The sequence below is a fragment of the Falco cherrug genome, chromosome 10 (assembly GCF_023634085.1).
Source record: "Falco cherrug isolate bFalChe1 chromosome 10, bFalChe1.pri, whole genome shotgun sequence".
Lineage (NCBI taxonomy): Eukaryota > Metazoa > Chordata > Aves > Falconiformes > Falconidae > Falco > Falco cherrug.
In genome coordinates this window covers 27,916,324-27,941,169 of record NC_073706.1, presented here as the reverse complement: position 1 = coordinate 27,941,169, position 24,846 = coordinate 27,916,324, and the positions used below count along the sequence as shown (strand labels likewise).

General features: G+C 43.4%; 1 protein-coding gene across 11 annotated transcripts in view; it reads left to right on the top strand.

Annotated features, from left to right (window-relative positions):
- The window catches only part of TEAD1 (TEA domain transcription factor 1), a 161,680-nt gene that overhangs the window by 101,741 nt on the left and 35,093 nt on the right, over positions 1–24,846 (top strand). For 2 of the 11 annotated variants that reach the window (XM_055721973.1, XM_027810357.2), the window contains 4 exons: positions 12,486–12,550; positions 15,335–15,397; positions 15,486–15,548; positions 24,651–24,662. In XM_055721973.1, coding sequence (XP_055577948.1) covers positions 12,486–12,550; positions 15,335–15,397; positions 15,486–15,548; positions 24,651–24,662 — 203 coding nt within the window. Of the gene's footprint in view, positions 1–12,485; positions 12,551–15,334; positions 15,398–15,485; positions 15,549–16,556; positions 24,171–24,237; positions 24,663–24,846 lie in introns of those variants that run through there. The other 9 variants (XM_055721976.1, XM_027810355.2, XM_055721979.1 and 6 more) reach the window with 7 other exon arrangements.

Genomic DNA, 24,846 nt, shown 5'->3' with positions numbered 1-24,846 from the left:
GTGTGTATTTAAACTTTCCTTCTTTGCTGCATGAGGCTGCCATGCTCACAGCTCCTGCCTGTGCACCCGTCATGGGTCTAGTGATGTTAGCTGTGAAGGACTGCTCTGGGACATGTCCCCCATGTCCTTGTCCTAACGCCAGCCGTGGGCCAGCAGCCCCCAGCAAGGCATGTTGGAGCTGAGAAGCAAAGTCTTTCTGCTCCTTGTGAAATGTCCGTGCTGCTGTCAGAATTAGAAGCCACTGGCAGCTGAGGCTGTTCAGTATGATAGCTGTGCTGGCATGGACATGGGTAGAGGGGAGGCGTATCGGTTAGAAAGTGGGATTGTTGAGCTTTCACGCACCTTTTTCACGATGATTTAGAGAGAGCTAACCTATATAACAGGCAAAAACTGTGAAGAGAGTATAGGGACTGAACAAGGAAACTCGGCAGAGCTGCAGCTGGAAGCCCAGTTTCTTCTGCCAGTCCAACGTCAACAGTACTCAGCTAGAAAACTACCTGACTGTAAAGTTTCTCTCCTACTGCATCAGGCCTAAAGAAAGTGGGGTTAAGAATTACGCGTAAAACTGTGTCTGCGCTTCATTACTCATCCAAAACAAAGAAAAGGTTTCCAAATGTATGCTTTTTGGATAAATGCTAAGTAAAGGCATGAGCTGGGAAGCAAAAGCAATGATTTACTATAGAAACAACTAAGTGGTAAGAAGTTTACAAATAACTGTAATTTTCTTGGGGTTCTCTGGCATGTCCTACCCCTTAAAAATTATTTTTAAAAAAGCCCTCTCGACATCCAAAACAATCATTTTAAGTAAAATAATTTATAACAAAAACTAGAAATGTTAGGACTCATGCATTTGGCAGATACACAAAGCAAACTTATGATTCTCCAAGGTAATCCTGCAGATTTTGAAAGGCGCATGTGGGTGTTTTCAATGACAATGAAATCAGCAACACAGTATTTACATGCTTGGGATGTACTGTAGACTGCTAGAGTCACTAGAGGCCATGGAGCCTGGGACGAGGGGCAGGAAGAGTCAGGTAGGCATTTTTCACTCTGATGAATAAGTAGGTTACGGGGAACGCTTCCAAATTTAAACAAAATACATTATGGTGCGGTATTCTTTGATTACTCAGCTCTTCATTGCTGTCTCTTGTAGCTAAAATTCAAAATAAGCAGTGGTATCTTCTGTTCTTGAGCAGCCTGTTGTGTTCTCATACCCGAGTTCAGGCTGATATTAGGTTTCTTTTTCTCCACTTGGACTGGTGTCATTGGAATCCTTGAGATGTGCAGGTGTATTGTTCTCCTCCACCTTCGCTTGAGCATCAGTGACCCAGATGGGATCAGCAGGAAGGCAGGAATGGGTGACTGATCTGGACAGGTTCATATCACATCTGGAAGCATGGACAGGTCTTTCTTTAGACTAAAAAAAAAAAAAAAAAAAAAAAAAAGTGTTAAAGGAGTCCCAATTTTAAGCATGTTTTGAGACTGGGTTTGCAAGAAATTACTTACTCTGTAGCTCAAGTATGTTGTGGGTCTCTCTTGTGGGTTCATAATTGGAGCAAAATATTTATTGTACTGTAGCTAGAACGACAATGTTAGCTATAAAATCTCCACAAAATGTTACTTCGTGCTTGTGAAATAACTTGGAAACCAAGGTTAGTGTTGGATGTATCCCAAGCTCTTTCATATGCCGGTCAAATGTTTCTCCACTTGGCCCATCTGCTGTCAGAAGCTGTCATCTAACACAAACTGGGTCTAAATGCCCTGGACATAATGCAAATTTAAATACCTCTTTGCACCTGCTGTGAAAATAAAGCATCTTAACTGCATGGAACGCAGACACCAAATAATTCATAAGCTAAATAAACAGGTTTTGCAAAGAGCTGCATGAAATGCCAGTGCAGGGTCTGTGGAGCTGAAAATGAAGGCAGCTTTCAGGGTCCTCCCTCGCCTGCAGATGAATGCCCCCTCCCCGGGAGCCGTATGGTGGGACCCCAGCCCTGACCGTGGGCTCTGGCATTGACGTGTTTCAGACAGCCTCTGGATCTGGCCAGATCCCCCAGCACTGAGCAAGAGAAGTGACCTGCTCTCTTAAAATCTCATTACAGCTAATGCTGAGTTGAGAAATCATGTCACAGCTTTTCCCGTTTGTAATGTCATCAGTGGCAGAAGTTTACCTCCTTAGTGCCTCAGCTTTGCTTTCTGTTAATGCTGCTATAGGGCATAGTGGAATATATCACCCGTCTGACCACAGCGCACCGTTAAAATGGGTGAGGAGTTCAGAAACGTATTTGGCAGTACACAAAAGTGGTTTTTCTTTTAAAAAATGTATGGACTTTATGTTTGCAGATTGGATTTGTGTGTGCCTTGCAAAGAAGGGGACCTCTGTTAATTTTACAACTTTTGTTTGACAGACAATCTTGGTTGCTGTCTGTAAGAGTGAGGGGAGATGGCCCATGGATGTTTCCGCAGTTTCTCTATCTGTTTGCCTACTTGGGTACACTGACTTGTTCATATAGCTTTCTTTCAAATCTATAATGTGTAAACAATATAATGCTATTCTGTAAGGCAAGTCTTTCATGATGTTACTTTGTGCAGCCATTTCCGAGTCTTTTAAGTACCATCATCGTGTGCAACGTGAATCTAGCCAAAAGAAACATGCAGTATTTCAAGCATCTGTCTCTAACAGTTCTTGAGTCACAAGCTCGTGCTCAGAACCTCAGCGAAGCATCGATACACAATTTAAAGTAATTTTTTGGTCTTTTTTATCATCTCTCTGAACTCAAAACACTTTTTTGGGTATATGCAGCTTAGAAACATGTAAGCGTTAAGATACACATACAGTTTGAGGTGATTAGAAGATTGTAGTTGTGTAATGCTTTAATATTAAACATGGGGGAAAAAAGATACTGTTGTAGTGATAGTTAAAATGGATTTCTTGAAGAATAAACAACAGAAAGCAAACCAGCATCCAAAATTTCTCCTCTGCAAATGAGCGTTACTTAAACAATCATAATTCCTTTAAAAATGAACTTCATTTTGCCTAAGAGAACAAACAGAACTGAAGCCACCTACTGAGAAATTCTATTTTGCTAATTTTTATCTATTCTAATGCAAATCGTTGTTTTAATCCCCTTAACTCATCCATCATGCATGACAGGTCAGCCAGCCCATTGTCTGTGTATTTGAAGGATTCCTGTCCAAATCAGACTTTCTGTCAGTAGCACTGGGCAGGAGTCTTCTCCTTTCTGATCTGCTCATGTCACTGAAAAATTGCAGCTACCTTGGAAAATAACACAGCAATTACATATGTACATGAAAGTCGCATGGGGTCTTCACAAAATATGTTACTAGGAGTTCCTATCATAGCAGGGGCAAAAAAAAAAGGATGTCAGATTAAGGACATCTAGGTTTTTGTATAATCTACTAAACATCTGTAGCTGATCCAGAGAAATGGCAAAGGTCAAGTTTGAGGAATTTTTTTTTTCCTATGGGGATTTCTTTGTATATTCTGAAGCCTAAAAATTGCTGTTTGTTTTGAAATGCATTTTTGGTTACAGTAAAATACAGTTTAGAGTAAGCAGAAAATAATATAATTACAAGAGAGCAAAAAAAATCCATGTATTTTTGTAATATTTCAATTTTAATTAAATGGGGTTTAGAGTAAGTCATAAAACCTTCTTTTGTTGAGACAACTGACACTGACAAAATACTAATTAATGAATATTCAGAGACATCTCTGGATCTCTCCTCTTTGAAATATGTTCTGTCTGTGTTTTTAAAAACTCAAAAGAAGAAAATTAATAAACACGGCTTATGTGGAATATTTCCCAGTATTAAGACCTGCCAAACAGAATCCAATGCATTGCTTTAGTGTCAATGAAGACTTTTGAACCAGATGTGTCTATGGGTCTTTTTCATTCTTTTCTTTAAAACTGAAGCCAGGATAAAAACCAAAAGGTTAAGACTTGATACGAGGAGAATATCTTTCCATGCTACTATTAGGTCATTTCCCTTTTGCTGTATAAATCAAATTGTGCTATTGCTTCAATCTGGGATTATTTTATTGTTGGTGGTTTTAATGCAATACACGAAAAAATTTCTTTTCTTTGGAAGTATCATTGTGATATAACTTCAATGAGTCATTGTAATTGTTTGCTCATTAGCATCCGTAGGGATTATTTCAGTTATTTTGTTTCTTGAATCTTTTCCCTGTCTTCTTGGGCAACCCAGTTACCGTACACTTTTCAGGCAGTTCATTTGTGTATAATAATACTTAAGTGGCTTATTGTAATCTTGTGTGTGTGTGTGTGTCTGCATACACACACCCCACTCGGGCAGCCCCTATAACCCATTTTAGGAACGCTGCGGTCTTTGTCTCCTCCCGGTCCTGCCCTGGGATGGCTGCTTTTGTGCATGGTCCCTACGTAGAGCCAGAGCCAGAGCTTTGGCTTTTGAAGGACTCGGTGCAGAGTTGAGTAACAAGCTCCAGCAGGTTTAAGACTCTCGGTTATTTTTTTTGCCCGCCCCCCCCCCCCCCCCCCCCCCCCCCATTGCCTGGAGAACTGTGGGGACCTGCCCATGTCCTTGGCTGCTGGCAACCCCAGCACCCAGACAAGTGCCGGTGCAGAGAGATGGAGGTCCTGTGCTTGATGCAGGTTTGAGGCTGATTATTTTCGCTACAAAGCGAGTGAAAAATAGCTCCCATTCTCTTTCACAGGGCTGGAAGAGTTACCTCCTGCTTTACATGCCCATTATTAGAGGGTGCCTCAACTGAGAGGTCCCACAGATCTGCAGATTTGGGCTAGGGAATAGTAAATTCCCTAGGTAGGGTCTCCCATCTGTACTTTAAGGCATTACATATACTGCTGCTTTAAAGACAAAAAAAAGAAAAAGAAAAAAAAATGTGGAGGGGGATCAAGGGAGCGTTTGCATTGGCTCACTTGGCAATTAAAAATACGTAAGTGAAAGAATTGCCACGAACTTGCCCAAAGGGCTATAATAAGTAACATCCTGTATAACTAGTACATAAAGTGTGCTCTATTGTTTTGAATGAAATGATTGTGTTTGTTTTTAGGGTTGTTGGTTGGGGTTTTTTTTTCAGAATTGTAACAGTTGGAATACAAATAGTCTCATGTTTTTCTAATTGCGGTAAACATATTTTAAAAATCGCTGTTTGATCAACTGTAAATATTACCAGTTCAGAGGTTAAATGCTGTTGTTGAAGTCATTCAGGGAAATCCAGCAGAAGTGTAAATACGGCAGAAAAAGCTAAACAATATGGCAAAGGAATATTTGCTGACTTAAGAGTGCAGGATCAACACCAATATTTTTCCAGTGATGCTAAACCTCTTGTAACTGCTAAATTGGATTTGTAGTTGAATGAAGTATCAGCTGCTGTTGGACAAGCCCATAAAGGCCGGACGGCTGGCCTTTTGTAGGCAGGGCTTAGAGGACGATTGATATGTTTTAGCACTTTTGGGATTATTGTGATTAGGAGGAAGCCATTCTGAATGATAGAGAAAAGGGTGTAAAAAACACAGTCCACAGCTGGTAAGCAGCATGTGTTTGCTATAAGGAGAGGTCACAACTAGTTGATCCTGCTGGTTCTGGCATTGATTGACAGCCAAGAAAACTTGATATTATGAAGCAGAGCCTTCTTTTTTCTCCCTCCCTGCCCTTTTTTTTTTTTTCCTTAAAGAAATGATGCTTCTGTTGTGTAAAGCCAAAGTATTTTCAAAATCTGGAACACTCACTGGTTGCAAGCTAAATGTCCAGAGACACAGCTGCAAATCTGGAGTTGTTAAAATATCAGCTAGAAATGAGTATTCAACCCATATTTGTGAGAACAGTAAATAGGAGTTACAGAATTAGCTCTGATGCTTCTGTGTTTGCCTTTTTCATATGTGTTAGTCTGAACTAAAACCTTGTTTGCCATATAGTAGCAAATTTATGCTAAGTATGTGGAAATTTCAAGTTTGCTGAACTTGATAACTGTTATGCCTCTGGTATATCTGCGATACTTCGCAAGGAATAATAGATGTAAAAAAATATTTTACCATCCAGAAAACAGTTTTATCATCTTATTTCTATTAAGCACCTGCCCCAGAAAACATGTAGGCTATTTCATCTGATCTCCGCTACCCACTTGGAAACATAGTACCTTTTTTTTTTTTTCTTTCTTTCTTTTTTTTTTTTTTCTTGTGAGCAGCCATCCGAAAGCTCGCAAACGCATATTTAAATAGTTGGATCTCTGACTCTTTTTAGTGGGGCCGTACCTCTTTCAAAATTTGAGTTTAGCATACCACACAGGAAAGAACACAAGCTTGCCAACTCCCGCTGAGCGTTTTTTCAAGCCTCTGAAAAGAATGAATTATTCAGCAGTAAGCATGCTTACAGCTGGCCATTTGGGAGCTTTGATGTGCGAATCAGGCGGTTGCATGAATGCCCTTATTGTCATGTTATGTGTACACAGTGTGTGAATTATTGAAAATAGTGAGGCCTGAGCCTCATCTGGTAGAGATTACAGTGCAGGCATGCTGGGTGAAGGTCTGTAATTGAAAATCCCCAGATGCTGTTTATTTGGCCTATGTCACGTGGCCTTCTGCAGAAAGCTTGTCTGAACAAAATGCTGCCTGCCTGGGAAGCGCCGCCCAGCCCCCTCCGAAGCCCTCGCAAAACCCAGTGTGCGGACGACTTAAACACCTGCCCATAATATTTTTAAAAGCTTAAATTAGATTTGCCTATAACGTTTAAATAGAGGATGCCTTACTTAGGGGTTTAAACTGCTTAGCCAGTTGTTGACTTGCAGAGCTCTTTTATCTACAAGAGGCTTTTTGTTAGCCAATTTAGCTTTAAAGCGTCTTCAGAAAGCGGCACTGGCAAATTTTAGGTAAGCTCTCCCAAAGCCAGATATTCTGCCGGCGAAACGGAGCAGAAAAGCAACGAGGCTGGGCACCGCAGCACGTGGCAGGGCAGCTCTTTCTCCATGGGCTACCAGCCTGGCCGCCCAATGTCCCTGTGGCCACCTTCTGATGGAGGAAAGCCTTCAAACCAGCCTGTCCCTGCTGATGATGTCCACGCACGGACCCCTGCCATGTCGGGTGGTATCAGGATCTGGCCCACGCTCAGCAGCCAGACAAAGGGCTCGGTGCTGCTCGCAGAGGCTGTCCCAGGAGGACGCTTGCCTGAGGAGCCGTGAGCTGGGCAGCAGGCTCCTCATCGAGCAAAACCCTGGTAACTCTCCAGATTTGACCCCTGGGCACAAGCGCATCACTTTTGAGATCATCAGGCTGCATAGCAGCTTGGAGGAGAGGTGACCAGAAATAGAGGTTACCAAAACCAGCTGAAAAGCTTTGCCATGGTGAAAATACGGCCATGAGCGTGACTTAGGAGATGAAATGTTTGTGCAGGTCTGTCCCCAGACTTTGCACTCAGGATGTGAAGTGGCTGTTTTGAGCCACAGTCTCACAGAATTTGGAGAAATTCATAGTATGTCCTTATCTGAAAAGAACAGGCCATTTGGTCATTTCTTGAATTGTTTTGCTGAGTATGAAAACTTTTTAAAATTAGCTGTTCATTTTCAAATTGCTAACCCACTTGATTTCCCACACTTGCCTATTTTTATCACATTCGGATGGTGCCAGTTACTGGGAGGGAGAAGGTTTAATTTGTGTCATTAATGTTCTAAATAAAGATGCCTGCCTGCCTTGTGGCCGGCAGCTCTGCAGGGATGTGATGCACCGGCTTGCTGCCCTATTGCTGGCGGGAACTGGCTTTGAGCAGTGATGCCTGTGGCCGGGACTGGGGAAAGGGACACAGCATGGCTGGGGGCATGTCAGCTGCTCACGTAGGTCCTGGTACAGCCTGTGGTGACCCCTGTACAGAGGTGGTGATGCTGATTTTGGGCAATAAAGGGGTTGCCACTTACACCCTCCTCACCCAGGGGGTGATTTTCACCATTGGGGGCCTTGCCCATGCTGGGCGAGTGGGGCCGAACCCCCCCTCAGCACCAAGGGTGGCACCTGGGAGCCTCACGGAGACCTTTGTGGGGGCTGATGCTTGGCTGCTTTAGGCTGGTTTTGAAATCACGTTAGTGGGGGAGGCTTCCCTGCACAAGGGCCCTCTGTTAGAGCAACAACTGCCTCCCACAGGGAGAGGCGGGTGGGAGCCTCCCCACTTTGCAGCTGCTTCTACTTATTTTGAACAAGAAGAGCAGAAATGTCAGTCCTCCATGCTGCCTGTGAGGTGTCTGGGATCGCCGCACGCTCCCTGGTTTGGGGTGCTGCTCCTCAGGGACGGGGCAATACTTGGGAAGGTGGAGGGAGCCCATGCCTGCTGGCAGGAATGGGGCTGCCCTGGGGGCCACGGTGAGGCTTTGGCACCCCGCAAAGCCTCGCAGGTTTTCTAGCATCTGCGCTGTTTTCTAGCTGAACCTCCTTTATACTTTCTGCCATGGCTAAAAAAGATGTTCTGTTGTGTAAAATGCCTCTTCCTCAGAGGAAGTCCAGGGAGAATTATAGTTTGCAATTGTACTGACAGTACAGAAGGGCATGACAGGTAAAGCCTGAATTTAAAAGGGGAAAAAAAAAAACCAAACCACAAGAAGAAGCCTAAATAAAATGTTGGTTGTGGTCCTTTCCTGATCCTTTCAAGATCCTTGGAAAATATTTCTGTGCTATGAAGATGTTTTATCTGACCGGGCACCTCCCCACACCTCTTTTTTATACCTGAACTAAAGCATTCAGAGGAGGAGACTGTCACAGCAGATGACAAGAAGAAGGAGCTGAACATTTACAGTTCATAAACCTGACCTCTTCTCAACTGCCAGGCAATTTCCTAGTTATATATGACAGGGAGAGAGAGGGAAGGCGTGTATGGAAAGTATTTCCACAGCTGAGCTCTTCTTAGAGAAAAACAGTTCTATTTATTAATGAGTATTTTTCACCCTAAGTTTTCTAATGGCCAATTAAAGAAGTTCCTTGAGCTTTCTTTGGTTTCAGAGTCTTCTCATTCCCAAGAACAGGAAAGGGTGTTTTTAGGATTATTAAGCCTTCCTTAGTTTAAAAATCCTCTCTGGGCCTTAGCTGACCAGGAGATAAGATCTTTGCTGTTAATATCTGTCAGAGTTGGTAAAGAAGAGTCACCAGTGTTTGGTAGATAACATAATGGCTGTAAACTTTTAGTTGGGGATGTCTGTCTGTATATGTCAGGCAGTGCTTGTATTTGTGTTTGTGGCTTTTTGATAGTCCAAAAAAGAATTTATGACTTTTCTCAGATCATTTTGCCTGGGCAGAAGGTATTTAGTGAGCCTCATGAGGCTACAGTATCTCCTGCTCTGGCTAAATCTGATGCATATTTATTTGCTGTGTGGAAAATATGGCTGTAAGGAAAACCTAAGGCTGTTTCCTCAGACACTTTGCATGCTTCCTTGTAGAGTTCTTCCTCCATCTAAGTTAAGCAAATTATTTCACCCTGTTGACTCTTCTCAAGCTAGGCTCCTGTTAGACTTCACCTTAAGGGGAAGCGACCACTTTACAAAACCACAGTCTTGTTAGTCATAACCCTGCTGTGCTAAGGTGGTGGCTAGAGAAACCCCTCCTTGGTTCAGGCCACTTCGTTGAGGGACTGGGGCTCAACTGGAGGCAGCACTTGACTGGTATTTTGAATAATACAGTCTAGACTTTCAGTACTTGGTGTTTTTTATGAAGCTGCTTTTCCTGTCAAGTGGCTGCCTGGGAATCTGAGCTTTCCTTTAAAAATAGGTTTTTAATGCTCTTGCCTGGGAAGAAAACTGTGAAACTGTGAGAAGGTTTAACTCTTCCTTCCTCAGCTACGGCTGAGGGCTGCGCAGGACTGCACTAACGGGCAAGGGGTGGCTGTGCTGTAACTCGTGCAGTGACCATGTATCTGAAGCATCTTCAGTACAGGCTGAGGGACCAGAGATGACAACACATCCTTTAACCCCCCTTTTAGAGTCGCTGACCTTGCAGAATTGCCAGTTGCTGATAAGGACAATCTGACAACGCTTTTTGCACCAAAAAAACTAGTCTGTGTGCTTAATGTATGCACGTACCTGAAGATGTGCAAAGAAGGTAGTTTCTGGAAGGGGGGCATTCCCCAATTAAATGAAAATGTGCGTTTAGAGATATGGAAGTGTTTATACCACCTATCTTACTGGTGATTGCAGGAATGCGGTGATTTCTAAACTCACCAGATTGCAGGGGGCTGCTCTTGCAGGCTACCGACCCTTTGGGCTCTCTGTTGCAGGCGGTGAAGTGCTTCTTCCTGGTTTTCTTTTAATTTTTGTGCACCTCTTTGCTGTCTGCTAGCCTAGTACTCACTAAAGGGACACTTCAGAGGTATAAGAAGTACCAAGCAAGAAGGTTTTTGAAAACTCTTGTCCAAAGCACGTTTAGTAGGATGTGCCATCGCTGTATACCTTTTCTGCTCCCTTCTCATTGCCGTGGCCTCAGGCTCTTGACCTCTGTCAGTTTGTTTTCCCAAACCATATGATATTTTTCCATTGTATAACTTTTCCATCTAATATTAACGAAGAGTAGAGCAGCTTCGTTTCGGTCCATGCCCAGCACCTGCAAGTGAATTTGCAGTTCTGTCACTGTGAGGTAGCTGCTGTTACAGCACAAGGACATAGGGGAAGAGCACCAGTATGAAAACTTATTCTCCAAATTTGAAGTGAACTGTTCACTTCAGGAAGAACATGAGAAAACACATGAGAACAGAGAGATACAGAGATCAAGCGTTCCTTAGTTTCACCCCATGAACACAAAGGCTCCTGTTCACTGCAAATGGCAGGTACCTTGTGGGCACGACAGGCTGCAGAACTTCTGTCCAGCCAAAAGACAGTGGCTTTGCATGAAATTAGTTAACTAAACTGCTCCTCTGTTTGCATATGGAAATCCCTCATTTGTGTGCAAGAAGTGCTGCTTGTCTGTGCAACTGTTTGCTCACGCAAAATTTACCTCTTGGAAGTTTGTCCTGAAGAGACCTGCTGAAGAATTACAAACCTCTCGTCACCATTACAGTGGTGCATTGCAGGAAACCTGGCACACAGTCCGGACCAAAACAAAAAAGGAAACAAAGCTCTACTCTGAAGCATGTTGATATTTCATATTCTAGTACCCATTTAGCAAACAAACCACGGAAGAGACAGGAACCATGAGGCATTTGATACAAAGGGTGTAAAATAAGGCTCAGAGGGAGAGACAGAAATAAGAAGGAAAATGAAGGTCTAGTTTGACTAATTGTCTTCAGTCTTCCAGTCAACAAAATGCCCTTCAGATATAGGCAGGCTACTTTGAAACTTCCCTGTCTCTACCCCACAACATCAAACTGAAAGAGTTTGAGCCTGGTTGATATAATAACTTTCTGCATTCCCCAGCTATGTACTCATCCACTTTAAAATAACTTTGTGGGTGACAAGTTATGTTCTTAACCTCCCCATTTTCAGCTTGCTGCTAAATAATTTTTCTCATTTTCTACACATGGGCTGCTTATCCCCTGTGCTGAATGCAAATAACTCCATAACTTAGGACTTGTTGAACAAGTGTATTTAAGTTCTTACAACTTGTGGAGAAGTAACATAGTAAGCAGTGAAAATAAACAGGGCACCACATAAAACTGTGTTATCTTCTGTGTCAGCAATATTTAGGAAGGAAATTATTTGGAAAGAAAACATTAGTTTGTATTAGGTAGCATAATGTGTGACTGAAGAAGAGTCAAATAGCCATTTTAGAAACTTGGAAATACTATTTCTGAGAGAAACAGAGCTGTGAATAACAAACCACCATGTTGATCGGCTCCGCTGCAGCAGGAACGTAGGCACCGCAGGGTGACAACTCTGGTGCGTTGAATTAAGGGTGTGATTGACAACCTGCTGAACGGTCAGTCCAGGAGGCAGAGTGCTTCCTGGCAGGGAGGATGGATTTTGCTGTCCTCCCTGTAGCATGAAAACTTGGGGAAAAGCTGATGCAAAACTGTGACATCTGGGTGATTGGTGCTTTGGTTTGGGTGGCACATGACCTTCTCAAGAGCAGCTGCTCCTCCCAGCAGGTCTCTAGGTGGGTTGAGGGGCAAACATCACCCAGCACAGTCGGAAGCAAAACCAGAGGAGCCTGGACCTTGTGTCAGCCCCCAATATGGGGGATTCTCCAGTTAGAGATCATCCTGGGCACCACTGCTGGCCAAGGTGTGCCTCTGCCTGCAAACAGATGCAGGACTTTGGTGGGAAGATGCTGAACCGCATAGCCCTCTGTATTTCGCGTAGCACATAAAATGTCTGTTAAGGAGAGGGAAGAGAAATGCTGATGAACAAGAAGAAATAGTGATAAATATTTTGCAAAGGGGAGTAGGTGTAAGAAAACATAAGCCTCATCTGCGTGGAGCTCATGTGTTTAAGTATGGTATTTTAATGGTGTTTATGGATGTGATGCTGCTTGTCCCTTATCATGAATTTTTCTTTGTTTCAGGTAGGAATGAATTGATAGCCAGATACATCAAACTTAGAACAGGGAAGACACGGACCAGGAAGCAGGTAAAATAACCCAGTGGGGAAGTATGCATGTCAGTGAATGACAAAATATAGCATTTTTGGCTGCAGTGGCTGTCTGTGCTTGAGCTCTGATGAGATGATATATTGACTTCACTCTTCAGATTAAATACATGCTGTTTAGAAAATATTTTAAACTCCAGGTTTTTATGTTGTGCATCATTTCAGTTGCGGTTTGAGGATGCATTTTTTTATTAACCTATGTGTACATGAAGCCATTATCCCCTGTATTCGGGGAAAAAAAATTCAGAAGTTGAAGCAGAACCATAAAACATTGTGCCTTATTTCTCTATCAGGACAGTTACAGAATATAATAATTATTTTGAGATGGTGGATAATGGAACTTCTAAAAGTCCAGACCATTTGCCTATGTAACATAGTTTATGAACCTTGGATATGAGCAGTAAATAAATAAAAACAATCTAGCAGGACTGATTATAATCACAGCTTCAGCTCATGGGCAGTACTTGCTACAGGATGAAAAAAATAATTAAAAGATTTCCCGAAGAGCCTTTAGGCTCCGGGTCTGTGACCACAGTAAGATTTCATTCATCAAAAGAGTCAGAATAAACATCCAACCAGTCTTAAGTCTTTTTCAGATGATTATCACATAACCACTAACTTATCTCATATGACTAAATCCTTTAATGTATAGTATCCACGGTGATCAGCAGCCTCATAGAAGGCACATGCTCTGTGTAGTTTATGCAGTGGTTACTAAACCCTTGCACTGTTTCAAAATGCTTCGCAAATCGCAGAGTCCCCTTGCTTTCTCTAACACCAAGTGCGAGATTCCCCTTCTCCCCACCCACGTGCGTGACAGAGGGGGAGGCAGAGGCTCATACACTTGCATGCTAGGCGTGTTTCGTAGCGCAGGGTAAGGTGACGCTCAGTCAGCACACAAAGATGGCCTGCTGCCAGCACTTGGGTTTAAAGCACTTTGAACTGGGTGATTTATTTTTTTTTTTTCCCTGGGTGGTGTCCTTTGTCAGTTAGGAAGAAAATGTATGTACGAGGGATGAAAAAAGACACGAGACGGAGAAAAGCCACAGTGCGTGGAGAAGGAGCAAACAAAAGATGGGCAAAGAAATCTAAAACAAAAGTCCAAGTCCCAAGTTCTGCCCTGCTATGCCCACGCAAGCTCCAAGAGTCAGGGGATATGCTGGGATCTTAAAGTTGCATCAGGAGTCAAAATGCAGACCTTGGGGCTAGATCCTTGGCTAGCATGTGCTGACAGAGCTGCAGTGAAACCAAGAAGGCTGTGATGGCTGACATATGGCCATGTTCTGCCTCTGTACTTGTACATCCCTCTATAGTGATTCATAAATCACTTTAGATTCAGTGTTCAGAAAAGTTTGATTTGCGTTACTTTTGAGTTTCAACTGAGCAATTAAACGTTACGATTATGCTTCTTGTATAACCTTTAACAGTACTAATATCCCACTGAAAGCAAAACAAATGAACACGTGTGAAAACTTGGTCTACGTGTTTGACTACAAAATTGCTTAGTAAGCAATAGTGTAACTAAATTACTGCAAACTGGTTCCTGAGTGGCTTCCTGGACAAGTCTCTGAAGGTGGCCTTCAGGGGCTGTGCACATTTATGTATTACTGTTTGCTTCCCTACTAAAAATACAGGCTTTTTGGTACTGTCGTCATGGAGTAGTCCTATAGAGGCAGGAAATCCAGCTTTGTTTCTCCTTTTCATTTGCTTTGTTCTTTCCCAGACAGGAATTGTAACTAACTTAGGAAAAATGTGCAACACCTGATACAGTATGCCCTGGGTCAAACAAGCGTGAGATATTTCTCTGTAGTGGTTTTTACCAGCGTTGCAAGTTTTAAACCTTCTCACAGAGGGCTGTAGGATGCTGAGCACTACCGAGTGATGCTGGGCAGCATCATTAAATCCTCATCATCAATAGCATGGATTTCAGTACATGCCTGAACAAACAGGAATGTGAATGTGGGCCCAGGCCCTTTACTGCACAGGCAACAACTTCAGACCAGTAACTGGTCTGGTGTGGGACTGGGTTTACACATCTTACTAAAATATAATGACGATGAGCCAAACCTGGACATCAGTCATGCTGATGTCAAGTTACCGGTCCCCACTTACATCAGTGCTTTGTGGACTGGATGCTGAGATTGTCGAGGAAGCCAGCACAGGTTCAGGGACCTATGTTGTGCCAGTATTTTATCATTCGTGCCAGAATTTAAAGCGTTTCAGTGAGGTCAAAATGCAGCCTCAGGCTCCTCAGCAGAGCTGCAGAACACAATAAATAATGGATAAAACTTATCAGTGCCAAGCTATGTCTCGAGCCTAGTGGCAAATGGTCCGAGTGGGCGTCTGCATCCCTGGCAAATGGGGTAGAAATCCTGCTGGCTCCCCGCACAAGAGCGCAGGGCCTGGCCATGGATGGGATCAGTACCAAAGCACGTGGGCTGCGTCCAACTGCGAACTCTGTCTTCTATCTTATAGCTGAATGCACAACCTGGTGGGTTACACTTTTTTTTTTTTTTTTCTTTTTTCCCCCCCCCTTAATCAAGTCACTGCAGTGATGACCTGTATTGTTAAGCTAAGAGCTTGGTATCTGGCTGGGAATGTGGTATCTTTAACAGCAGAGCTTACTGAAGATGCAAATAACTTCCTCCCCTCAGAAAAGTTATTTTTTTAAAAAAGAAAAAAATAGACATTTTAAATTTGATTTGCTTTTTGTTTTTCTTTTGTTTGTTTGTTGTTTTTTTTTCCCTATAAACCTGAACAATGTAGGTCTCTAGTCACATACAGGTCTTAGCAAGAAAGAAAGTTCGAGAAATTCAAGCCGCCATTAAGGTACGTTTGGCTTGCCCAGTTGTAGGGGGCTTTTCATCTCCATGGTTACAGGCTTTTCCTTTGTTTCCTCCCTTCCCCTACCCTGCAGGTGTCTAGTCACATTCAGGTTCTTGCCAGAAGGAAATCTCGTGATTTTCATTCCAAGCTGAAGGTATGCGCTTTTCTGCTTTTGGGCTTGTGGTTGCTATGCCTGTCCCTTCCTCCTCCCCGCGGTGATGGGCGAGCGCCTGGTGCTGCCGTGCCTGTAACCTCGTTTTCCTGCATGTGGTAGCTGTCTGCGTCTCTTTGTGTTTAATCTCTAGTTTCTGCACTAGCATCCACATTAAAAACGTTGTTTTAACACTGTCCAAATGCAAAGTGAACTACTCTTTGTAACAGCTCAGCACCTAAACCTGATTTTTAACCCGTTAGCCTTTTTTTTTTTTTTTTTTAATATTTAAGTGCTAGAAGTGTATTTAAATACACAGGGGTTTTATGCACTTGTGTAGACGCTTTTTCTTTTTTGCTTTTTCTAGAGGGGTAATTGGGGTAATTGTTTTCCATTCCCAAATGTTTTTTGTCTGTGCTTTTGAAATGCTATCAAGAATACTTAAAATACATTGTTTATTCCAAGTGCCAGAGAGCACAGCTTATTAAGATTTCTCTAACTATATAAGGTGTTTCTAGAGTACAATCTAGCATCACCTCAAGTTACATACTATTTACAAGATTCCCTGAAATTTCATTTTTTTAAGTAAAATATTGACTTTTAATCTTTGGAGAGCCTCAGTCAGAGTCCTGTTCAGGGAATATTAAGTATGTTTGCTTAATCTGATGTGATGAATTGTATATGTCCCCATTTTCCCTGCTTTCCATAAAATATATTCTAAGGCTAAAAAGAAACTCTTGGAAATGCTTAATAGGGGTTTCTTGGATTGCTTGTTTTTTTCAAGTTTTCCAGTGGAGATCTTGGGACCCCTTTTTTTGTGTTTTTTTCACATTACTTAAAAGTGGAAGAGGGGGGTTGGCAGTTTTTGCAGTTGATTTTTTCTTTTTAATAAAAAGTGAAGGAACTTGTAAATCTTTTACTTCCCTCCTTTTTTTCTTTTTGTCGATCCCCCCCCCGCCGCCCCCCCCCCCCCACCACCAGATGAGAACAAATCATGTTTTTGTTCTAGCTGAAAAGCAAAATGTTTCAGAAAGTAATTTCACAATACTAGGGGGTGAGCACTGCAGATGCTTACCACAATCCTGAAACTGCAGCGTAAGAATAACAGCCTGGCTTTGTAACAGGCCCCCTTGACAGAAGCACTGGGTTTTTCGTCCACAGTGGGCAGCATGCTGGCAAGCTTGTATGGCTGTTGGTGGCTGGCTTTTTAGCTGCACTGGCTGAGCAGTTGGGGTTCATAAAGAACAACTAAGACAACTTAAACGTACTGCTTTTTAACCGAGGGTGCAATAATACAGAGATATGTAGCATTTTAAGCTTAAAATGTCAATCCTTGATGCCTAAAATTAAGTACTTAAATAGGTGGCCTTACTTTCAGAGGCGCTTGGCACCAGCGGTTCCCAGGGAGTTTTGCAGGGGGCTGGTGAGCATTCAGGGCTACAAGAATCAGGAAGCCCACTTAGATACCAAAATACAGGCCTAGGAGCCTAACAAAAATATTGGATTTACTGTTCTAAAATATTTCCCTTTCTGAATGTCCAAAATAGTTTAAAATATGAGGACACTTATAAAGCAAAACATATTTTTAGGTACTGCACCTGCTGTCTGGTTTTTATTAAAGCCTTCCAAAGAAGGCAGAAGCTAGCTAAACCCTTATAATATTTGAGACCTCTAGTCTAGATGCTGTTTGCAGTAAATAGAATTCTCCGTTTCAAGGAGTTGCCTGAAGAAGGGAAGATCTGTTAGGGCAACAAAATATTTTGTAAGGGCTTCAGACCTTGCTGCCCCTTCCCACCTCTCAGGGGGCTGCAGCTCCCCCAGCGCTGAGTAGAAAGTGGGGGAGCTGCCATTTCAGTGCAAGGAATTAATTGCTTCAGGAAGTCCCCCACCTCCATGTTCCCAACATTCTGCAGGGGCATTTGCTTCAACTCTCTATGACTACGTGGCGAGGACAGGGTGCACAGTGGTGACGAAGATGTGCTGGCCCCTGGCCTTGCTGCCCTCCAGGTGTCACTGTCAGCAAAAGCTGCCCTAGCCCTTCCCCAGTGGGTCTTGCTGGCCAGTGGGTCCCAGGCTGCTCCTCCAGCCCCTCTCCTGGGCACTCATGCTGCCCCAGGATTTAGCTCCCCAGGAGCCCTGGCACAGCTCTGGTGACTCCTGCATGGCCCCCAGCCTGAGGAGTACCCAGAAAGGGCAGAGGAGCCAGGCTCTCCCCATCTCCCTCCTCTTTTTCTTGCCATTTTTGGTCTCAGTGAACTAGGTGCCATGGCACAGCATCTGCCCTCTTGCACAAGCCCCTTCCAGGGAAGTGGCAGCCTCCCACAGACCCCTTTTTCCCTGCAAGGAAGAGATGAAACTTTGATTGAAGAAGGTGCTGTAAGGAAGATGCCTTTATGAGAAAGAGAGCCCTCCTTGTTTCTCCAGGGAGCTGCAATTACCCTCTGGAAGCAGGACAAGATGCCAGTTTTGGATCTCAGATAAAACCTCTTTCCTCCAGACGAGTCAGTAGTGCTACCGCCCATTTTGATTTCTGTGTTGAACCACCTGTATGGTCCAGTGTCCTTTGAAAACTGCCTGAGAAGGACATCACTGATGTGAAAGGAAGACAAGATTCTACATTTTGGCATCTAGAAGTGCTCATTGTTTCGACGGGGGCCATTCTGCCAGCAGCCTGGACCACCCCATCAACCCCCTCAGGAAGATGATGGACTCTCATTCTCCTGGAGCAAGTGCTGCCTGTGTTTGCTGGTGAAGGGGTGACCAAGAAGAAAATGGCCAAGGGAAGCACTGCTGCTGACCTGGGCTGATCTTGCCCTTTTAACAATGAGCAGCCATCTGCAATTACCCTGTTCAACCTGTGATTGGTGGCATCTAGGGGAGCAGTCACTACTTAAAAGAACCACATGCATCTGATGTCAAGTTTCCCACCTACAGCATGAGGGAAAAGCACTCTGTGGACTGATGCAGAGGTCCTTCATGCCAGTCCATAGCTATGAGCTCAGTCAGCTCTGACCCGAGGCCATCTCTGTCTCCCATGTTTCTTCCTCTTTGCCACCAGACATCCTCTTTGAGCACCTCCCATGCATGCATGAGGCAGAGTGTTGCAGAGATACTGGTCGTTCCCTGTGTGCCAGTGCTGCTTTAGCTGAAATAAGTCACGGGCAGGCTCTTGAGGATTGCAGGGGCATGGGACAGAGGCTCTTTCCCCTAGCTGACACCCATTGCTAACAGTTTTCTTCATAATTTCCTATCAGTCTTTCAGGATGTGGCCAATCTGTCCTGTTGACCTCAGTTGCTGGTCTCTTCCTTTGATGAAGGAAGGGTATAACAAATAACTCTTGTTCCCCAAGTACCTGCTGAGTTTATTTTATACTGAGACATGTTTCTGTCTCACCTTGGTCTGAATCCTGCTTATGGTGAGGAGAGGACTCAGCCGAATCCTTCTGTGTTTATCTTCTGCAAAAATCAAAATGGATGGAAGGGTTTCAGAGCTATCTGCACCCACAGCATTGGATAGAGTATTATTGAAGCTTACATAGTAGATTGAAACCTCACCTGTGTGCCATAAAGTCTGCTTAGTCCAGCAAAGTCCCTTTGCTTTGATGATAAGTGCCTACAGTCACTCTGGATGGATGGATACTTAGCCTGCAAGAAAAAGAAGTTTTGAGTGTAAATGCTGTTGCTGCATTTCACCACCAGTAGAGAATGTGTGGTGGTTTAACCCCAGCCACGCAGCCGCCCGCTCACTCCCCCCTCATCTAGAGGGATGGGGAGGAGAATCAGAAAGGAGTGTAAAACTGGAGGATTCAGACAAGAACAATTTAATAGGTAAAGCAAAAGCCACGCATGCAAGCAAAGCAAAACAAGGAATTCCTTCACCACTCCCCATGGGCAGGCAGGTGTTCAGCCATCCCCAGGACAGCAGGGCTCCATCACGCATAATGGTTACTTGGGAAGACAAACGCCATAATGCCAAATGTGTCCCGCCCTTCCTTCTTTTTCCCCTAGTCTATATACTTAGCATGACGTCCCGTGGTATGGAATACACCTGCCCTGGCTGTGTCCCCTCCCAATGTCCCGTGCCCGTCCAGCCCCCTCACTGGCAGGGCCCAAGGAACTGAAAAGTCCTTGATTCAGTATAAACATCACCCAACAACAACCAAAAACATCAGTGTCCTATCAACATTGTTCTTATACCAAATCCAAAACAGCACTGCACCAGCTATTAAGAAGAAAATTAACTCTATCCCAGCTGAAACTAGGACGGTATGGCGCTTGAGCCTTTCCAGGGTTGTGCATTTTAATTCTTTTTACAGCAGGAAAATACTCCTATGTTAGACATGTTAATCATGATTTCTTGAGGTAATTAAAATCTTCCTGAAGTTAGAGACATTTCTTCTCATGAAAGTGGAAAAAGTGATTGAGATAAAGCTGTCCTTGGAGACAGATCTGAAAGGCAGCTCCTCTTCATGACATCTCCTCTCATGCGGGGGCCGGAGGAGGCAAAGCAGAATTTTTAAGACTAATGTTGTATTTCCGTGTCAAATACACCAGCCCATAGTGTTACGCTGCAGCATTTCCCACCTTTGCACTGATAGGTTACCCAAGTCACCTCCGTCCATTCGGGGGAAAAGTTGGATTTGAAGATGTGCATAAAATAGAGAGTAAAGGTCTTCACAGCAGGATATACATCTGTCTTAGACTTTCATTTCACATATTTTTTCATAGTGCAAGATTAATTAGACAGAGACAAAAAGAAACATGAAAATGCCTATAGTTCACATGTATTACATGTTTTAAAATCCATTATTCTACATACCACATTGAAGGATAAAAAGAAAATATTGTTGTCAATTATAAAATGCTAAAGATAGCTCTATACTTTTTAAATGAACAATGATAAAAGCCTTGAAAAATTCCCTTTGATGTGAATGGAGTCTTCAGCATTTTGAAATACAATAAGATGAATTAATTGCTACTCATTAGGCAGCAAGTTGGGACAGCTTTGAATGCGCATTCTCTTCTTGGCATTAGCTATTGCCTGGCTGAAATAGCCAGCTTTTGTATTTACTCCTGTCTTCTCTAATAATAAGCAAATTGGAGATCAGGGCTAGAAACACTGAAGTGCTCTCTATCTTTTGTCCAGAACAATTGTATATTGTCATGATTTGTTTATCTTTTTTGAGCTACAGCTAATTATTGCAAAGGTTATTTGAATCAATGCAAGATCTGAGCAGAAATAACATCTGCAAAATTGCTTATTAGGAATCTATTTTATGTTAGTGTTACTGTAATACCCATTTTGTGAGCAAATTGTTGTTTCTTCTCTTATGTCTTTTTTTTTTCCCTTACAAGAAAAGTTTTGTATTTTAAATATTGGTACGGGTTTTAAGTCTTCTTGAGTTAATACTGTGTTCTGTTGTGCTTACTTTTCCTCATACTGTCTTGATTTTTTTCCCAGAGTCATAGATAACATGGTATTCAAAGCCCCATTTATCATTCTACATTCTAGGCTAACAGTTTTTATTTTTTGCTGTAGAACTCATTTGAACTGATTGATTGAATTATTCTTCTGTTTATGTTGGATTAAAAGAAAGTCAAGCACATATCCTTCTGTGCTTGTCATGTAGAACTCTTGTTTCATGTGGGGCTTTTATGGATATTAAGATTCATAATTGGATGATACTGGGGAATTGTTATTATCTAATTTAACTATGTATTTTGCATTCCAAAAATAATGGGTGAAAAGTAAACCTCAAGGGCCTGATTCATTAAAAGTTACGTAGTCTCCTTGCATTAGATTCTTAGCACTTACACCTTCCAAAACCAAAGTGTTAGCAACTGCAGCCAGAAGCAGTCAGCTAAAACAGGAGGCAGATCCTGATCTCCATTACAGTGACGATATTTTAGGGGTTTAGTGGAACTAGACCAGATTTTCACTGTACTGTAAATTCACGTTGGTAACAGTCGCTACTAATTACGTACCACAGCAGAGAGGACTTTTATATGGGGAGGGGAAGGCAGCGATCTAAGAGTGCAGTCTGTTACTTAGTACAGTGTCATTCCTGGGCAGCAGCAGTCCCATCAGAGCTCATAAATTAAGTAGGGTCAAGCCAGGTCAGGGCCAGCTGGGACTATCCAAGGAATACCTTAAGCTCTGGCAGGATTTAATGATTCGGTAGGAGATACTGTCCCTCCAAGCCTCTGCTGAACCTCAGCACGGGACTCTGCAGCACGCTGGCCCAAACTTTTATTTTACATACGTCAGTGTAAACCTCATTGACCCGAAAGGATTTATTCCGGCTTTACACAGCAGCACAAGTGAGAGCAAAAGCAAAGCCCTTCTGTCTCAGACAAGATAGGAAATCAAAGTCTTAACTATTTGAGGTCATTAAAAATCCCACAATGTTCCTGTTTAGAGTAGGGGTGTTAACCCATTTGTCCTGGCCAAATTCCAACCTGGGTGATTACCGTAATCTGCCTGTTTAAATTACCCCTGCCGTTTTAATTGGATATATTACTTCTCTTGCTGCCTAAACTGTGATGTAATACTATTGTGTGTTATTAATCAGTTACCAAGTTTCATCCCAGAAGCAACCACAGTGCAATGATAGGAAGAAAGAGTTACTCCCTCCTTGTTACGAGTGCTCTCCATTACGGCATAAAACCCCCCTAACATATACTTGTTTGTTTAAGTGGCAGACAAGCTAATATTTCAGTTTAAATAAACAGCTTTAAAATGTGGATTTCCTATTTGTTTTTGAAGATTATGAAGTGTGCCTGATTATACAAGCATAGGCCACCACATTGCAGCTCTCCAAAACATTCCTGGAGCTGAAGGTACCCTTTTGCCAATGGAAGTCAGATTCACTTATGTATTTTTATTTGACTTTGGGTTTGATTTCTTTGATGTTTGAATGTGAAGTAACAGTTACTTTGAGAAAAACTGATCCTCCAACTATGCAGGGGTTCCTAAGCCTACAAAAGGTGAAACTTCCCATTGATGTGTGTTGGCTTGAGTCTGCTGATTTCCAGTGGAGCTGACAGATCTGTCACCATTGGGAAACTTTGTAGGAGTCATTGAAACTCCTCAAGACTAGCCCTGTTGCAAGGGCTGTATTTCTGGCTGTCATGCTAAACATTTTTGCTTTCTCTCCATCCTCCTGAAAATATAATCGGTCAAAGAGGATGAGATGAATTGCCACCACAAAATGCGGAACATTCTAGGGTGAAAAGCAGCAACTGACAAGAAGGAGGGCACATCTCTTCTCACATTGTGAAACAAAAGATGTTTTCTCCCTCCAAAAATTACTGTTGCTGTTCCTAATATTCAGGATCATCAGGCTCACTGCTAATGGCAGCTAAGAGCTCCACAGGACAGTCTAAGTGTCCTTCCTTTTGTGAACAGAAGGTCTTAAATGAAGTGTAAATCTTTGAAAATTTTTCTTGGTTCATCTATTATGGTGGGATTTACCTGCCCTAGCTGGTGCCATGTAGAAGCTGGGTGTCCAGGCTCCTTCCTCTTCTAGTCCTTGGACAGCAATAATTACAGAAAGTAATGCACTCCCGATGGTTTCAATGCCTGGTGAGGATGAAATACATTGTCCCCTGTAGGTGCTTACTGCACTGACAATAGCAGGGGGTTAGCCAGCTGCCTTAGACTGGAGACTTCAGGTGGCTGAAGTGAGGCATGGTGAACTATGGCACAGATAAATAATTTACCCCTGGGCTCAGGCAACTCCCAGCTATGGACTTGTATATCTCTAACAAAGCTTTTGCTTTTAAATTCTACTTCAGTTCAGTTCCTCCTAATGGTAAGGGCATTATAGCAGCAGAACGGTATGAGTTTGGGAACCTGGCAGGAGCACAGGCACCGGCTGCACCTTCACGTGGTGGCACAGCGTAGCTGCCTGCAGCTGTGAGGCGTTGCAGGAGAGGAGGCTGTAGTGCCACAGCAGTTCTGGGGAATAGCAAGATAGTCACGAAAGCAGTGCTTGTGTAGTTTGGAGGTTAGTAGGACCCAGACACGTTTCTCAAATCATGCATTTCACACACAGGGGGGTATCAATCCCCTGTACATTCGGTTTTGTTACAATTCAGCAGACCGCGGGTAAGACTCACACGGTTTGGCATTTCCAAGCCCGCTCACCTAACAAAAAAAGGGGCGAAGAACAGAAAAGTTCGGTGGGACTAACATCTCCATATTGCTTAAGGACATTTCCTCGTTTTCATGGTAAGAGCGAGTGTCCTTACTGTGCAGCAGGTCAGCTTTCTGGAGAACTGCGTGAATCATGGGGCACTGCCACCTCTTTAACACCCACCAAAGCGGTTTTTAGCCCCGTGGTCTGCAGATATCCAAAGGCTGCCAGTAAAACATGCCATGAGCAAACCTGCTGTGCGCACCCTCCTACCCCTGGGGCAGGCAGAGGTGAGTGAGAGGTGACATCCAGCTCTTACCCGGTGAATTGGTTGTGGTTCTATGGGAAAGCTACAAGTCGGAGAAACGGCCGAGGTTTGTTCACACACCGATGGGTGCCGTGTCCTCCCACGCACTGCACAGAAGCTGCTCTGTGGGTGCACGGTCAGCAGTCCCCGACGCTCGGGCCGCTCAGAAAGCAGTGTCCAGTGCCACTGCGCAGGAGGCAGCGCACTGAGCCCGCAGGTGTCGGTGCTGCTGCAGGCAGCGCCACAGCCATTGCGCTTCAGGCTGGCACCCTGCGAGGTGCGGAGCAGGGATGCTGCTGGAGCAGCTACTCCCCTGCTCCACCTGCTGCCCTCCCGGGCTGCATCCCGCAGGGGCTCCTCGCGTGGCTCAGGGAAACAAGCTCAGAGACAATCCCCTTCATTCAGTATCTGCAGCTTTCACTCAGGGAGGTGAGGGTTATCCCTCTATCCCTCCCCTGTGTTTTGTTGTTAGCCTCCCCCCCCGCCCCCGCCTTCCTTTTAATGAATCAGTCCCTAGGTGAAAATAATGCATTCGTTTAAAGCTGATATTAATGCTGAGCAAACTGCTCTTCCTTTGTCTCTTACTATTTTGTTCATATTTTGCTAAGAATCTGCTATTCTACACAAGTATTTTAATAAACTGTTTGTTGTTGTATCCAGGTAACAAGCATGGTAAGTATTTTAACTAAACCAAGTATTATGTACCTTAGCTGTGCTTGGCAGAGATTTTGGCTAGCTTTTCCTGTACTTTCAGCCTGTGCTGTTTCTAAAGGAGCTATTCAAAGGAAGAAAGTGCTCACCTATAGTACTACTACATACAAGCTTTAGAGGGAGCATATGTGCAAAGGCATATATC